This window comes from Phaethon lepturus, unplaced genomic scaffold, assembly GCF_000687285.1.
Source record: "Phaethon lepturus isolate BGI_N335 unplaced genomic scaffold, ASM68728v1 scaffold908, whole genome shotgun sequence".
Lineage (NCBI taxonomy): Eukaryota > Metazoa > Chordata > Aves > Phaethontiformes > Phaethontidae > Phaethon > Phaethon lepturus.
In genome coordinates, this window is record NW_010555403.1 from 20,628 (window position 1) to 37,051 (window position 16,424).

The 16,424-nt window shown below is 51.4% G+C and overlaps 1 protein-coding gene across 1 annotated transcript in view; it reads right to left on the reverse strand.

The window, feature by feature from the left end:
- SAMD4A (sterile alpha motif domain containing 4A) overlaps window positions 1–16,424 on the reverse strand; it is a gene marked incomplete at its 3' end in the record, with an annotated part of 98,369 nt that overhangs the window by 18,442 nt on the left and 63,503 nt on the right. Inside the window, exon 2 of the mRNA XM_010292135.1 lies at window positions 15,051–15,569. Coding sequence (XP_010290437.1) covers window positions 15,051–15,569 — 519 coding nt within the window. The remainder of the gene's footprint in view (window positions 1–15,050; window positions 15,570–16,424) is intronic.

Sequence of the window (16,424 nt, forward strand, 5' to 3'; positions counted from 1 at the left end):
CCTCGGGTCGGGGTCCAGCCACAAGCCGGCGGTCACTGCTAAAGATCACGCCTTTGAGATGAGCTCGAGATGTTTTGCTTCCTAGGGAAAAATGTGATAAATAACCTGGAGCTTACGGTGCTGAGATGTACGAGGTGCTGCTGAAGAGCTCTCAGGCTTCAAACCAAGCTCGGCTTAATATTCCCCGGGGACAAAAATTAAGAGGATGGAGAAGGAGCGATGGCGACGATGCAACCGTCCCCTCGTGCAGGGCTCCCCGCGGCAGGAGGCGGATGCAGCCCACGGTGCCACAGGGATGGGGCAGCAAGGAGCATCCCTGTGGGGCCACCACCTCCCCAGGTAAAGCCGGCTTTATCACGGACCAAACACTGGCTGGGCTGGCAGGCACGGCAACGTGCTTAGAGAAACTCTGAGGCTGCAAGTGCTTTCTCTGTGAAGCCCTGGGTTTCGGGCTTTTTTTTTTTTTTTTTCTCTTCCTTTTTGAAGTGGTGTTGCCTATTTTGGTAGGCAAGGGCTAATTTCAGGAGGGTTTTTGTTCACTGAAGCCCTTGTGGAACAGCGTCAGACATTTGTGTTGTGGTTTCTCAGGGTTTCGGGCCAATTTTTCAGCCTGAGAAGGAAAAAGCCACCCATTCCTGTAATTGGAGCTGAGGAATTGCAGGCAGACCTTTCTCCACACGGCGTGCGATGGCCGATGAGGTGCTCGCTTTCCCACTGCCCCAGAGCACCCTTCACTAAACCTGGCTTAAAGTGCTGCAAAAAGTCCTTGACAAGACACACGTGGGGCTGATGCAAGCGTTTCCACCGAGAGCCAGACCCATTGCTGGGTACAGAGGTGTGTTCAGACAGTCTCCGGTCCCGGTGTGCCCTCCACCACTGCACAGTCCCCGCCGCGTCCCTGACACCCAGAGGACTTTTACAGCCACCTCACAACCCTTTAGACCAGTGCACTGCCCATACAGCAGATTACAATTCAGAATAATGTCCTCCCCACGGCTGGAGAAAGGAAAAAGCGCTGCAAGGTGCATGCTGAACTCTTCTGGAGATTTTTTCTTTGTTTTTAGCCTAAAAATGGCTCTTCTTGGCTGCAAAGCTGGTTATGGTGCATCCTCTGGCAGTGTCCGATGATGCACAATTCCTTTTCTGGTCTGTAGGTACCTGGAGCAGCAGCTTGACCCCGATTTGTTCTAGGAAGTGGGGATGTTTTTAATGCATTGAGGCCACATGGTCTCTTGTGCAGCCTGGAGACATCCCCACGGAGGGGGAATACTGAGCAGCTCCTGCAATCCCCCTCGCAAAGCAACTGCCAAGTTCAACTCCACCCTCTCCTCCACTTCCTCCTTGCTACCCCGGTCACGAAGCATCGTCCCCTCCAGGAAGGCTCCTCCGTGCTGGCAGACCAACGCTCGTGGCTTTTCCAGGGTTTCTGTGCCGAGGACCCTTGGAAACAGCCGTTGATGGGTCACGCTGCCCGGCTGGCACCCAGCCTCCTTCCTGGGCACCTCATTCACCCGCTCCCCACGCCGCTGTGGGCGGCTCCAGTGTGGATGAAGCACAACCTGATGGAACATTTTTCGGCACAACATCCCCTAACCCTTGGAGCCTTTTCTTTGTGCCTTTTTTTTTTTTTTTTTTCTCCCTGGGTTTTGTGGCTGTGACTTCAACTGTGTTCGTACAGTGCCGGATAAGCCATGTCCTTGCTTCTGAATCAGGGGCTGATATAAGCCACGGGGGATGAAACAAGGGTCCTAAATGCAAGCAGCCACAGGCTAGCTGTGCTCATTAGGGGAAAAAATAAAGATATAAGCGGAGTGCTGTCTCGAGCAGAGAAATTAGGAAGAAGCACAGACTGCAGAAAAACCCATCAAGCAAACTTCTTTTTAAAAATGACGTTTTTAAACACAGTTTCCTGTTCAAGAAACTGGACAGAGAAACAATAACCCGTTTGTTGCCGCTCTCTCCAAGCAACGCCTGCGAGGCCCCATCCAGGCTCAGCCGGGGAAGGGGACGTCTCTGCTGACCGCAGAGGGTTTTGTGAACCCCTGCACGGCGTGAGCATGCGTGGATCCACTGCTTGGCCCCGTCAGGAATTGCTGTTACTGTTAGTTACTCATTTGTGTAGCAGCAGGAGCAGGGCTGCATCAAAAGACGTGTAAACGCAGCTCTGGGTGGCTTCAGCAGTCCGATGGGATGCATTTCTGGAAGGAAGCCCAGCTCATCTTGCCGAGAAGCAGGAGGTCAGGAGCTGCTTGCCAGGTCCTTGCGTGGGGCTTCCCACCAGAGCATCTGGCAAGGTGGGAGCAAGACAGACCAGGTGTGGATCCCGACCGTGATTTTAACTCGCAGACAAAAGAACGCAGGAAACTGCGGCAGCGGGAGGTGGGAATCGGTGTTGGGGATTGAGGATTAGAGGCGCGTTGCAAGGAAGTGCTGCCCTAAACCGTGCAACACCCTGATCTCCAGGCCAATAAATGTGGTTTCTTGCATACATTTATACAGAAATCACAGAAAAAACAGTGTTTGCCCCTGGGGAATCCCGGTCCGTTAATAACAACGCTGCTGTGCTGAACCAAGCCTCCGTAATTATCCCAGAATTCACTGATTTTTTGCAGTGGGCTCCCAGGGGAAATTCCTCCCCTGCTCGTGGATCAAACCAGATGATAAACTGTGCTGGGATGCAGAAACTCTCCTTCCTACAGTTCTTTTCTACCCAGAGGAGACATCCAAGAGCATCTGCTCCGCTCAGGCAGCAGCCAGCACTTCCCACTGCCTCCACCAGCCATGGACCACTAGTAAGACCCCTGGTCTGAGGAGCATCTGCCTGCTGAGACTGCCGGCAGCATCAGCTTCTACCACACGTTACCCTTCAGATGGAGAATCCCCTCTAGCAGCTACAACCATTTCTGGAGAGCAAGCTGGAAGACATTATGTCCACAACATGCCTTTACGAGCAATAAGCAACCTGTGGGAAACTGGGAGTAAGAAAAGAAGGGTCTCAAGCCAGTCAGGTGAATGTGAAACCTCTAGAATTGCCCCAAGAAACTGGGATCCAATAATCCCTAGAGAGTCATTAAAAATCTGTGGAGTGAGTGCAGGGAGACAGCGTGCCTTTAGGAGTGACAAAATACAGGAGCACATGGCGCGTCTTACGTGATGCATGGCCCACAGTTATCACCCCAACTATCATCAGGGAAATTCCACCCAGAAAGAAACAGGACTTTGCTACAGCACTGTAGTCTTTTCCATCCTCACCAGCGTATTTGGGATTTTCTCCTCCCTTGTCTCTTTTTACCCACTTTCACTCATTCAGAAAAGCCATTTAGTCCTCCTCTCTTGTAGGCACCATGGCCCGGATTTCACAAGACAAATTCCCCTGGCCTCCAGCGCTCGGGGGCTCTCAGGGGCTCACACGCCCCATCCCGAGCACCCTCCCTCTGGGCTGGTGATCTCTTACTCCTTCTCCTTTAGCTTCCTCAAGGAGCATCAAATCCCACCAGCTCCAGGAGACAAGAAAAGCCTGCTGGGTCTCTGAGGGGTAAACCCAGTATCCAGTTTGAAAAGATGCAAAAGATCCTGAGCAGTCACTGCCCAGCACAGACACCTCCTGACTCCCCGTATTGCCCAAAATACCGAGCTCTGCAGTGCCTCCCCAGCAGCCATGGGATAGCCACGGTTGCTATCACAAAACATGCATTAATTCTTTCCCATTACCGCTTCAAATTAACTCAGCTCAGCTTCCCACCTCCTCTACAAACTGAGAGCTTACGCATCCTAAAAATCTGCCCTCATCATCCTCCGAAACATTCCCGATTGCTCAGATATTGCCTTGCATTTGAGTTATGACACAGATTTCTGTGCTGGCTAACACGAGACTAGATTGCTCAGCAAACGGAGGGGGGGACTATGGATAGAAGAAAACACAGAATGCAGAGCAACCAGCCTCGAATAAAATTGCATAATAAATGAAACAGCAAACTTGAGGGGAAAATAAAATGAAATAAAAAATTCAGCTTCAGGGCTGCCAAAAATGAGCCATTGATTACAGCGCGTTTGATCCATTTGCATGCAGAGCTCTTCGCTTTGGAGCCGAGATGGAAACAGAGTCTTAATATAGCTGGAGAGAAAATATCCTTCTTGCACTCTCCTAACTGCACTTTGATAGGAAGCAGCCACGGAGCAGATGGTGCCTATATATAATCACCAGACCTATTATCCCAGCCTCTTTTAGTAATTTGAAGGATGTGATAACCACAAGGAGAGTGGCAAATATTCCCCCTCCCTCCCTTCCCCCTGTAAGAAAAATCTAAAAAAAAAAGAAAGAGGAGGAAGCTATAATTATGGCAACGATTAAAAGAATTTCCAAATGAAGTAAATAACTATTTTGTGTGCTGCTCCTTTAAACCAGAAGTCAAAAGTTAATTAAATAGCAGCATCTTACTGAGTTGGGAGAACACAGCAAGTCCCCGTGCAGTCGGGAAGGAGACTGGAGTCGCTTCGGATGAATCCAAACCCCAGCACTCCCTTCCCTCCCTGCTGCCATTTCCCTGCAGCTGCTGTTTGATGGCGGGGAAAGGAGAGCTCATCTGTCTCCATTTCTTTACTTGCCAAAGCCCAGAGTCACACGGTTTCGAAGGATGAGCGATGGAAAGCAGATTCTCTCCCCACAAAGGTTTCTCACCCCACAAAGATGCTCAGGAAAACATTACAAATCTGATTTTCATGATGTTGCGAGGGAAGGCTGGGGAAAGGGGGTGTTGGGAGGCTGTTGTGGAGGAGCAAAAAGGGCTTTAGGGGGTGTTTGCACACCTCTGCCAGCGTGGACCTTTCCTCCCCTTCTACAGCTGCCTGCTGGACACCCCAAAAGTGCTTGTTGGCAACTCGGAGCCCTGGGGTCAGAGCCATCCCTGGCTGCAGGCAGCTATTACTCATCAGGCACTTTACGGACATAAGTTAATAGTGGAGGTGCTGAGAAGCATCCAGGGGTACCTGGCTCCCAGTTGGAGCCCCCAGCCCCACGCCAACGGTGGTTCTGGTGGTGATGCAAACTGCAGATGGGACCCACGGGTCTTTGTGGGGTGATGGGAAAAGCAAAGGTTCCCTCGGGAGAGCAACAAGCTCCTATGCAACAAGTAACCACAGCTTACTGTCGTCTGTGCCAGTATCTGACAGGCACCAGCACGGCTGGTAAAATACACTGGGGTCTAGGAGGGTCCATCCATCAACAAAACCTCCTGGTCAACCGACGTGGGAGACTGCTGAGTGGTCTGAGAGAATTAACTGGGGATGCCTGGAGAGCATCAATCAGCTGCGCCGGCGGCTTCTGCGCTGCTTCCAGGTCAGAAGCATGATTCACTGGCGACAGGAATCCCAAGGACCGTAGGATAACGCAAAAAAACATTGCTGCTGCTTCTTAACACCCCTCCCCGAGACACACAGGCTGCCGTAAGGAAAGCGGAGGCGGTGCTGGAGCCGCAAGCTTCAAGCTCTCCCCACCTCGACTTGCAAGTCAAGGACGGTGTCCTACCTGCCACCGCCGACGGACAAGCAACGCGCTAACAGCCATGCAAAACCAGGGCATGCAGTCCCTGCCCTGAGTGCTTACGCTCCGTGATTGCACCGGGATTTCACAAGCCGAGAGGGTGGGACCATCCCTGGGTGCTGCTGGAATAGAGGTTCCCAAATTAGGTGGCCTCATTCCAGCCAGGAAGCTGCGGAGCCATCGCTCTGTGAGTAGGGCATGTGAATTTGGGAGCAGTGCCCTGTAAAGGAGATGTGCAAGGATCAAACTGTGCACGTACCCAGGTTTGGAGGAAGCAACGGTGCGGTCCCAGAGGATGCATGTGTGACATGCCCTCTTCGGGGACAGCCACGTGTCACCCGCTGAAAAAAAAATCCCCCAGCCACGCAGACTGACCACCTAACACCAGGGCTGTTTGCTAGGGCTACGGCAGGCCAGATGACGTGGGTTATCTAAGTGCCTAGAAGCATCGTTTGGTGTCGCGAGGGCTGGGTTAGGAGCACCTGCGCCGGTCTGTACCTACCAGCAGCCAAAAGCAACCGGTGACATCCACGCATGCTCACGTGCCGCCCATGGCATGACCTGGTGCAAGTCACCCCTGAGCCCAGCCTCGAGGTCCCCTCCCCTTCTTTCGCTTTGGGACCGCGGTAGGACCCCTCTGCCTTTCAGTGACATCTCTGCCTCCGAGCACCACGGCTGACGAGGGGCCGAGCAGAGGCAGGGCCACAAGATTCGGCTCGCTGCCCACGTGAAAACGCGTTCGCTCCCCTGCCTGCTCCCGCTGCTTGGCAAGCAGGTATCCATCACTCGCTCGACACTCGCCTGCAGCAGCATCGGCGCACAGCCCAAAGTGCTGCCTGCCGCGGGCTGCACATACACCCTCCGCCGCCACTTGCTCCCACGTGGCAGCAGAGCGGGCACGGCGGGGAGGACCCCACCTCCATCTCTGTGCTGTCTGATGCCTGGGGTAACATCAGCTCTGCTTTGCTAACCGCATCCCCCCAGAGCCAACCGCGTCCCCCCGAAGGCATCCACCGCAGGCAAGAAACTGCGCCTGCCCCGAAGGCTGCGTGGCTGTGCATCCCCTACGAGCGACGCTGAACGGGAACGGGAGAGCCACCCTCCCAGATGCTGGCCTGGGGACAACGTCCAAAGCCAAGCGTTCCGCGAGGGTCCATGGGTTCCTCCGTGTCACCGTGTAAATCCCCCACTTTGTTTTCCTTCCACTGCAGAGCGTGGTCTTTGGGAAGACAACAGGCAAGGCTGATTAGCTTCGATGACAGCCTAAGACCCCCACAGAAATGCACTGCAGGTTGGACCTCAGCACCATGTTGGCCACCCCCCTTTCTGGCAAAAGACACAGAGAGAAGAGAGGACCTCTGGGAGCAAAGAGGTGAAGGCAACGTGCCAAAACAGGCTCACAGGAGCAACAGAAAGCGCCGGGGCAGATAAGCTGAGGTCTCAAGGATAGAACAGGTTCTGACTGTTGCTCGAGTACAAGAGTCCATCCAGACACTTCAATACACTGTGTTAGGAAACACTGAACACAGCAACACGGATGCTAAAAGGTGACAGTCCGGAAGGCAGGGCCAGACCGATTTCCTGCCAAAATGTCTTCAAGCATCTTCACCTTGAGCCCTTGTGAGCAAATGCACAGCAGAGATCACAGAATCACAGAATCATTTAGGTTGGAAAAGACCTTTAAGATCATTCAGTCCAACTGTAAACCTAACACTACCAAGTTCACCGCTAAACCATGTCCCTAAGCACCACATCTATACGTGTTTTAAATACCTCCAGGGATGGTGACTCCACCACTTCCCTGGGCAGCCTGTTCCAGAGCTTGACAACTCTTTTGGTGAAGAAATTTTCCGTAACATCAATCTAAACCTCCTCTGGTGCAACTTGAGGCCATTTCTTCTCGTTCTATCACTTGTTACTTGGACTGTATGATGGTGCTACCCTGATCTCTTTCATTTAGACAAACCCATTTTCCCAGCCCGTATCTTGCTGCTGCACACCCGGATCCCTCAGACCGGGGGGAGCAGTCTCCCTCCCTGCACCCAACCAGCCAACCACCACCTCAGGGGCTGCCGTGGTCCCAGGGAGGATGGCTCACCTGGCTGCCCTGCTTGGAGCCCAGGTCTGGGCAGCACGAGAGCTGGGCTGTTGGTGGGATGAGCACACGTAGCTGGCCCATCAACTAAGAACAACCTGGCCAACACCAGCTCACACAGAATGGGCACAGCTTGCTCCGTTTTGATTTTGGACACCTCCCTGCTAACCGGAGGGCAAGGGACATGGCAGATGGAGCGGCCTCAACAGCGGGAAGGGACGTTAGCTGTAAAACACAGTTCCGCAATGACCACTCAAAGCAGTAGCAGATTCCCCCCAGCATTGCTGAGACCGCAAAAGGCCATTGCTTTTGTCCTCCACCACCTCTAACATCTCCAATGCTTGATGGCTTCCAAGCTGAGGGCAGGTGACTGTCAATCTCCTTGCTGAGTGATGGTCTAAAGAGCTGTGGACCGTATCTTCCAGGGACCAAGGGCTTTGAATTTATAGGGGGGGAAGGAGATCTGTATCTGCTGTTCAGAGCTGGAGTAGAAGATTATGGTTGGACTCAATGATCTTTAAAGGTCTTTTCCAACCTAAATGATTCTATGATTCTATGTTGTCCTCGCTCTCAGTCCTGCTTGCTGTTGCATTTGTGCATATTCTGGATTTGAGAAAGCAACTCTGCTCACACATTATCTTTTTGTACAATGACTGTTTTTAAGCTACAGAATTAGCAAGATATTGTAGCAATGGGACCCTGGCAAAGTGGGTGACTCCTAGAAATGTGCTCCGACGGTTACGTACAACACTAGAGGGCACAAGCAAGACAACAGATGCCCCTGTCTACCACCGCTGAAAAGCTCAAGGCCAATGAGCTTTTCTCAGTCCATCAGTAAAAAAAAAAAAAAAAGCAAACAACATCAGAGGTGTCCCCATCTGTCAGGATGAGTGCCAGGGTGCCAAGTCTCAGCACACAGCACAGCCAGCTGAGGAACAGGTTTCTGAAGGCAATTCCTAAGTACAAAGCTAATCCCCCCCGGCAAGAACAGTACATTTGTCTGCTTCGCTGTTGTAACGTTATTAAGACTTTTGCACTCCTTATTTTTGAGCAAGCAAAACGGCGTGTTCTGCTAACTTTGCATGGGAGGAATTGTGTCGCTCTGCGTAAGTCAAACATACGCCGCAGACACACTATCCCCTTCAGGTGTCGTAGCAAATCTACAGAGAGAAGAGTGTTGTACTTGCAAGATGCCGATCAAGCCAGCACAAATTAGGGTGGTCCTGTGGGTTAAAACACGCAGTTGTCCTGCTATCAAGCTGATACTGACAGTGTCGTCTCCAGTGGTAGGCGATGAGCTGGTGCACAACAGTGTAGGGGACGAAGAGTCAGGAAACCCACACTCCATTCATGGCAAATGCTTTCTTGGTGTCGGTTCTTCTACCTCAATTCCCTGATGACTTGGGAAAAAGCTCCACCATCTTGTTCAACTGCTTTTTCACTAGGGAGGCCATAACTGGGGCAAATGTAGGCAAAATCCAGCAAGTCACGTCACGCACACTCATGCTGACATACAGTTTAGAAGCTGCAGATCTGCCCGTGGGGAATTGTTGGAATTTGAGTCTCTTCTGAGAAAGAGCAACACAACAGAAAGCCCTGCCCAGGATGGCAGGGTCTCCATAAGCTGGCACTGCACTTACCCCAGAGTCAGCAGTCCCTGGTGGGACCTTCACATAAGAGTCTATGGGACAGTCCTTCCTTCTGCAGCGTGTCCTGCTGCCACCAGGATCTCTACATTTCTTGTGGTACGGGCAGTTTGATCACTGGTACATCTTTCTGGTGCCTCCTGAGCATGACTAAAATGTAAGCATTTCTTGAGGGGTGGCAGGTGCAAGGGGAGAGCCATGGATCCAGACTGGCATGCGTGGAAGGAATTATGCTGATGTACTCCTTCTCTTCAGCTCCTGGACAAGAGATTTTTCTTTTTCAGGACAAGTTGCTTATATAGGTAAGTATTTCTCCTGCATTGCACTGCTTGCTCACCTTCTCTCTCTCCTTGTAGACAAACAACATCAGTTTTCTGGCAGAGGGTCCCATGGGAAGGGTGTAGAGCAGGCCTGAGCACCCGGCATCTTTCCCATTTATGCAGAAGCAGAAGGGTGGCTGCAGACTGGCAAACAGCTTTGCTGGTCCAAGGACCTCTTTGTTCACTCGCGAGGAAACTCAGACAGCACAGTGACAGGGAAATCCCAAAGGGTTTGCGACATCTCTCCTGTATGAACACAGTCCCAATGCCTGGGATTTCTGCTCTGCAGGATATTCCACAGCAAGGTCTCTGACTGTGTCTACCCACCAATGACCTGTGGTGCACACCACCATCTTGTCCCCTGCTGCCACTCACACCATACCTCAGGTATCGGTGCCACTCCAAGTGACCCAGGGCACACACACCAGGGATACACTGGGTGCTCACCCAAGGACAGGACTGCGGGGTACCACTGGCCATGTGGTCAGATACTACCACTACCAGCCCAGGAACCTCCTCCTCTTTTTGGAAGGACAGACAGGAGATAGACTCCTAGACACACAAGGATCCAGTACAATCAAGCGCTGCCTACCTTCTCCGTGGCCATTCCCACCAGGGAACCTGACGTGCCATTGCTTTATGGCAGCACTACAGCCCATACAAAGGCTGGGCAGAGCTCCTGTCCCCCAGGCAGGGTGACAACTGGAGACACCCACCCTGGCTGAAGTGCTTGGCACTTATCTGCCTCTTCTTCTGCGCAGGTACTGGTGTAAGGAGATCTCGCTTCTCTGCCAGAAGGAGCCTGCGACATCTAGGTCTGGGGCAAATTACTGTTGCTCCTGCAGTAAAACCAAGACCTTCTGCCCCTGTGCAGAGACTTGCCCCTGGGAACCAGCAGGAGCAGGGCAGTGATCGTGCCTCTGGACTCGGCACTGGTGAGGCCGCACCTTGAACACTGTGTTCAGTGTTGGGCCCCTCACTACAAGAAGGACGTTGAGGTGCTGGAGCGTGTCCAGAGAAGAGCAACGAAGCTGGTGAGGGGTCTGGAGAACAAGTCTGATGAGGAGTGGCTGAGGGAACTGGGGGTGTTCAGTCTGGAGAAGAGGAGGCTGAGGGGAGACCTCATTGCTCTCTACAGCTACCTGAAAGGGGGTTGTGGTGAGGTGGGTGTTGGGTCTCTTCTCCCAAGTAACTAACGATACAACGAGAGGAAATGGCCTCAAGTTGTGCCAGGGGAGGTTTAGACTGGATATTAGGAAAAATTTCTTTACGGAGAGAGTGGTCAAGCGTTGGCACAGGCTGCCCAGGGAGGTGGTGGAGTCACCATCACTGGAGGTGTTCAAAAAATGTGTGGAGGTGGCACTCCAGGACATGGTTTAGTGGGCATGGTGGTGTTGGGTTGATGGTTGGACTTAATGATTTTAGAGGTCTTTTCCAACCTTAATGATTCTGTGAACCTGCTCTCCATGGGGAGTTTAACTGCCCTGGCACTACATCAGAGGTAAGAGCATAGGAAAATCTCACCACACCTTGATAAAAGAAGTAATACTGTTATCCCCATGTTATATACAGGGAGCAGAGGACCAAGACACTCATCCAGCAGATGGATGTCAGAGCCAGGAACCAAATCCTTACCTTTTTAGCTGTGGTTCAACAGGCTTGCTATTGCCAACTGGAGTTGCTATTACTCCCATCAAACCTTGTGCTTTTCTTTCTCATTTCTTGCTCGCAGACCTTACAGCCCAGTTCAGACCAGTGTACCCGCATCCCACCTTCTCAGTGCTGGACAAGTGTATTTAACAGCAGACCCTCCTTCTCCTCTGCATATGTTCCCTTCTGAGCAGGCGGAAAACACAGGGTTAAGCTACGCTGTACTTGCATTTGACAACCAAAACCAGCATGCCATCAGATCATGCTCTGGCGGAATCAATTACACAGGGGAAAGGAAGGAGCCGGAGCCCCCACCCAAGAAGCTGTTGGTCTGCAGCTTCGAAAGCCAGCCACTTTCTTCTGTCCTTTCAGAGTTTTCAGGCTGTCTCCACTGCAAAGGTGTTGTGCAACCCGGGCATTTTGCAACTGCCACCTGACTTGTCTGCGGAGCTGGGGCTCAGGGCTTCACCCTGTCCCACCGTGGCTGGAGCAGCTCTGGCCACCTGCGCTCCCAAGCCCACACCAAGGCTGCCTTTACTCTTGACACGCTAAAGCTTGGTTAAAAGTTGCAGCTCAAGCTCTGCTGGATGGGCTGAGAAAGTAGAGCGAAGCCATTATGGTGATGCAGTGGATGGGCATGAACTTCCATTGCTTCAGGTGAGTCCACACCCTCAGATCGCTCCAGACCCAAACCCATCACTTACGACATTGGTCCCACTCCTGAACCACCATTACTGTGGTAAATCCAGAGCGACACCTTCAGAGTGCTCCAAACTTGTCCTGCAAAAGCCGGAGAACTCCAGCAACATCTCCTCAAACCTTGGCTAACACCAGCCAGCACCATTGAGAGAGAGCTGGAGATGAACCAAGCCTGAATCAAATCTCAAAGCCTGGGTCTAGATTGAAACAAGGACAGCACAAAGCAAATTGTCACATGAGATTCACCTATCCATATTTAAACCCAAGGCCGTAATAGCGTTACACCTAATTATGCCACAAAACCAGAAAAAAGTACCTCGGGCAAGATCACCCCGTTACTCCTCCAGGAAAGACTTTGCCCCATTTCGGCAAAGTTTCCATCAGGAACAGGCAGTGCCTTTGCGGGGATGGGGGGGGGGAAGGCTGTGCCCTGCAGGGTGTTGCTGGATTAAGCCCCTGTCTAGATAAATGCCTCCAAGTAAGAGGGAGAATTTAAAAATAATAACACTAAAACCTAAACAAACGGTAACGGTCTGAGGGCTCTGCTTTGGAATAAAAGATTAATGGACATATTGATTGACTCAAGTGGCTGGGACAAAGGCTGACAGCCATGTTTATTTTTTAGCATCTGTCTGTGGACTTACTGTGCTTGGGTCCGAGCAAATATTGCATTAAGGAAGCCTATGAACTAACACATGAAGTGTGGTCAGGTCATCTCCAGCTCAGCCCACAGGTTGTCTGAAAATACTGACACCAAAATACGTTAGCAGGAGTTACAACAGCTTAACATTTAGGAGTAGATTGGGCTGAAGATGTGTTCAGATGCCCCTGCAAAGCTACTTAGTCTTAGAAATGTGTTGACCCCAGTGTGACCCTTAGGGAGAAGTGGGGACTCTGTAAATCTTATAAACCTTGCAGCTCAAAGGAAGATGGTGCGAGCGAGCTGCCCCAGTGCCATGAAAGGCAGCCACTGTGGGATGCCAGGAAGGACCGGACTGGGCAAGGGCTGCCGCACTGGGACTTACAGTAGAGGATGCTGCAGCAAAGCAAGCGGCAGAGATGGAGGAGAGACGTGGTCTTCCAGCAAAAGATCAGGGTAAAGTGCAGGGCTGTACAACCCCTGCTGACAGACCCACATATGCTCCTGATCCAATGCTGTGCACATCTAATTCTGGAGAATTTAGGAAAAACGTCAGCAGTATGGCAGCTTGGGCACTGCTGAGTAATTCAGCTGTTGCCCAGGTTTCGGCACCTTCTGCTAATACTTGGGGACCCTGTTGGGCAAGAGGTGGGTCGCTACTTCTGCTACGGGGTAAGTCTGTGCACAAAAAGGCTCGAAGAAACAGAAAGGAGTTTTTGGAAAGCGTTCTTCAAGACCTAACGCATCTTGCGGAACTCCAGCCACTGTCAGTGAATAACCTGCTGTGCCCATCAGACCTCCTTGCTTCCAGATCCCTCCTGAAGCCACCTCTTCCCACCGCCTCCTTGGCACGCAAAGCCTCCGAACCGCCAGGCATGCAAAAAACACAAGGAAGTACCCGCCAAAAAATCATCCCTGGAGAGGTTTACCAGACCAGTTGCAAATACATTCATGATTCACCTCAGCCTGCCTCCTTGTTAAACCTTTCCCTTGCAGCTTGGTCACCCTGAAAGAGCTCTCCTCTGCAGCACAGGGACCCAGAAGCTGAACCTCACACAATCCCATGGCAGCAGCAGCCGGGGCTTCAAAGATGGGGGACGAGATGGGCATGATGTTCAGAGTCAGTGGAAAAGCTGAGACCCTTCTGCCAAATCCCCACGTGGCAGAGCAGGCAGCACTGCCTGCAAGGATGGACACTGCAGAGGCAAGGACCATGGTGCTACAGTCATAAACCCAGAGCTGAGTTTCTTATCATCATTGATTTGATACATCACCTAAAAAATGCACCAATTACAGGAGAGAGAAAAACCCAGAAGCCTTAAGTGACCATTTGAAAGCTTTCAGCTATTTAATTGTGGGTTTCCGCACGCTGATAGAGAAGCCATCACCCTTGCCGCAAGAAGCCTCTCCTCCCTGAAGCGCTCTCTGCGTCCCTTGTGTCTAGGGAGGTGCCAAGCATTGTGGAGAGAGACCTCCTGAATGTCCCAAAGCAAAGGAGGACATCCAGCCTTGCCGGTGAGATGGTGGCAGTCACCTAAGGTGACAGCAAGGCAGGCGTGACAGCCCCCCACAGAGGGAGTGGGCAGGCACAGGAGCTCCAGAACCCCACTGAGAAGAGGCTTTGTTCTTCCTCTCCCAAGGATGGCTCGCAGTCATCAACGGCTGCTTTAAAAAACAGTTGTAGCTGCACTACATCTCCACATAAAACCAGGGATAAAACCCCAGCTATGGTGCTCTGCAGCATCTCTGAGTGTCCAAGCCTTGGGCTGGGCTCTGCACCATCTACCATTCCCATCAAAGCCTGGCAGGGCCTCCACAGGGAAGAGCTACCTAATTCTCCTCAAAACCAGCAAGGACCGTGCATCCAAAACCACTCGATCATCACCAGCTTCACACCTCTATGTGCTGCAGCTACAAGGGAATGTTTTCAGATATGCCCTGAAGATTGTGGATCCCAGCCCTGCTTCCAAAAATGATGCCTGCGCTTCAGGGCCCCAATCCCATTTCCTCCCAATAAGTCCCCAGTCACTTTTGGACTTGCATCAAGTCTCCCAGGTCACTTTTGAATATGAAGCATCAGCTCCCTGCTCGGTTTAGGAACTCTTAAAATATGAAGTGCAAATCTAGATGGAGCTACATGAAATAAAAGGGGCTGCCTTCGATTTTTGCTCACACACATTTTTGCTCTTGCAGCTTCTTGGCTGTTTTTCCCTCCTCTCCAGCTGTCAGGTCTTTAAAATCCCACAGGACTAGAGAAAAAAAAGTAAAATAAAAAAAGGCAGGCAGGAAATAAAAAAGCAGGTAGGGGAAAGAAAAAAAACCCAGGAGTTTTCTATGGCCCAGATGAACCTAGACTCTCTGCTAACCACAGCAAAGCAATATTTTCTAGCGGGATGAGGGGGACCGTGCTGTAAAGAATGGCCACAGGTGGCCGTCCCCAGCGCTTCCCGTGGGTACTTACTGGTGCTTGTGCTAGTGCCGATGGTATTGATGGTTGTGGGGACGGAGGAGGAGGAGTAGAGGGGCAGATGGCCGTTCTCGCACGCCAGGTTTTTGTCCTGCCAGCTGGAAGCGCTGACGCTTATGCCCGAGTCTCGAGAGTTTTGCCATCCGTTGAGTTTGTCATCGGAGTTTTGTCTTTGGTGATAGTAGTGCGTCTGCCCGTAGTCCACCGAATCCGACCGACCTCTGCTCTGGCTGCCAAAGCCACCTGACGTGCGGTCCTCCAGGTGGTTGAGCCACATGGCCAGGGCGCTCCTGTCCTCTAAGGAGGTGGCAGGGTGTATCAAGGCGTAGGACAGCAGCTGCCTGCTCTCCTCGATGTGTTGGTTGTGTTCGATTGAGTGGGCCAGGATTTTAGGCAAGAGTTTCATGTATTCGACTTTTGCCTCGATGTTTCCAGGCTTCAGTAAAGGCAGGTGGGTTAACAATAGGGAAATCACTTTATCCTTGGATTCCTGTTGCCATTGGTTAATGATTCCTGTTGAAGGAATAGAAAAAAGAAAAAAAAAGAGAATTGAGAAATCGTCAAACAGAAATAAATAGACCCTGGCAGGGTAAATAGGACACACCAGAGGAATGCCTGCATGCCTGATGCCACTGACTAAGCATCTCCCAGGCCAGGGGGTCATGACGAGGTGTGCTGACTTGGACACCGAGAGTTACCAGACACTCCTGAAAATCACTCAGAAAGCTGAATTACACACACCTCTGTGGCCAGGTAGCTCCACTGCTGTTGTCCTAATGTTAACTGAAGTCAGGGCTTGGCCCAAATTTTCCACATCATTGCAGATTACACAAAATACTACACAAAAACTTTGTGGATAAACCTAACTTTTTAAAAGCACTGGTTGGAAAATGGAAAAGGTCAAGATTCAAATGAGCTACTGTAGGCAAGAGCCACAGAGGGTGAAGGGGAGAAGCGTCCCAGCAGGAGTGCAATAACCCCAAACCAGGGTGTTGGTCCATCCGCCAGCCTGGTGTGATAGGCTGCCCCAAAGGTATTGAGGGAAGGGCTCAGCTGAAGCAGCCGCAGAGCTATTGTTCTTCTGTTAGCTCATGGCAGATAGGAGAGGTTTTAGAAGACCAGAAAAGAAGCAAACATAGGGTTTAGCTTTAAAAATATGCAAAAAGAAAAGTCAGGGAATTACCAACTGGTCACTTCACTCGAACTCCTGGAAAACTGATGGAACAAATAATGAAACAACCTATTTGTAAGCACTTAGAAGATAACAAGATGATAAGTGACTGCCGACACCGATTTGTCAAGAACAATTTAATTTCCTTCTGCAACAGGGTAACTGGCCTGTGAATAGCTGGAGAAGCAGTCAGCGCC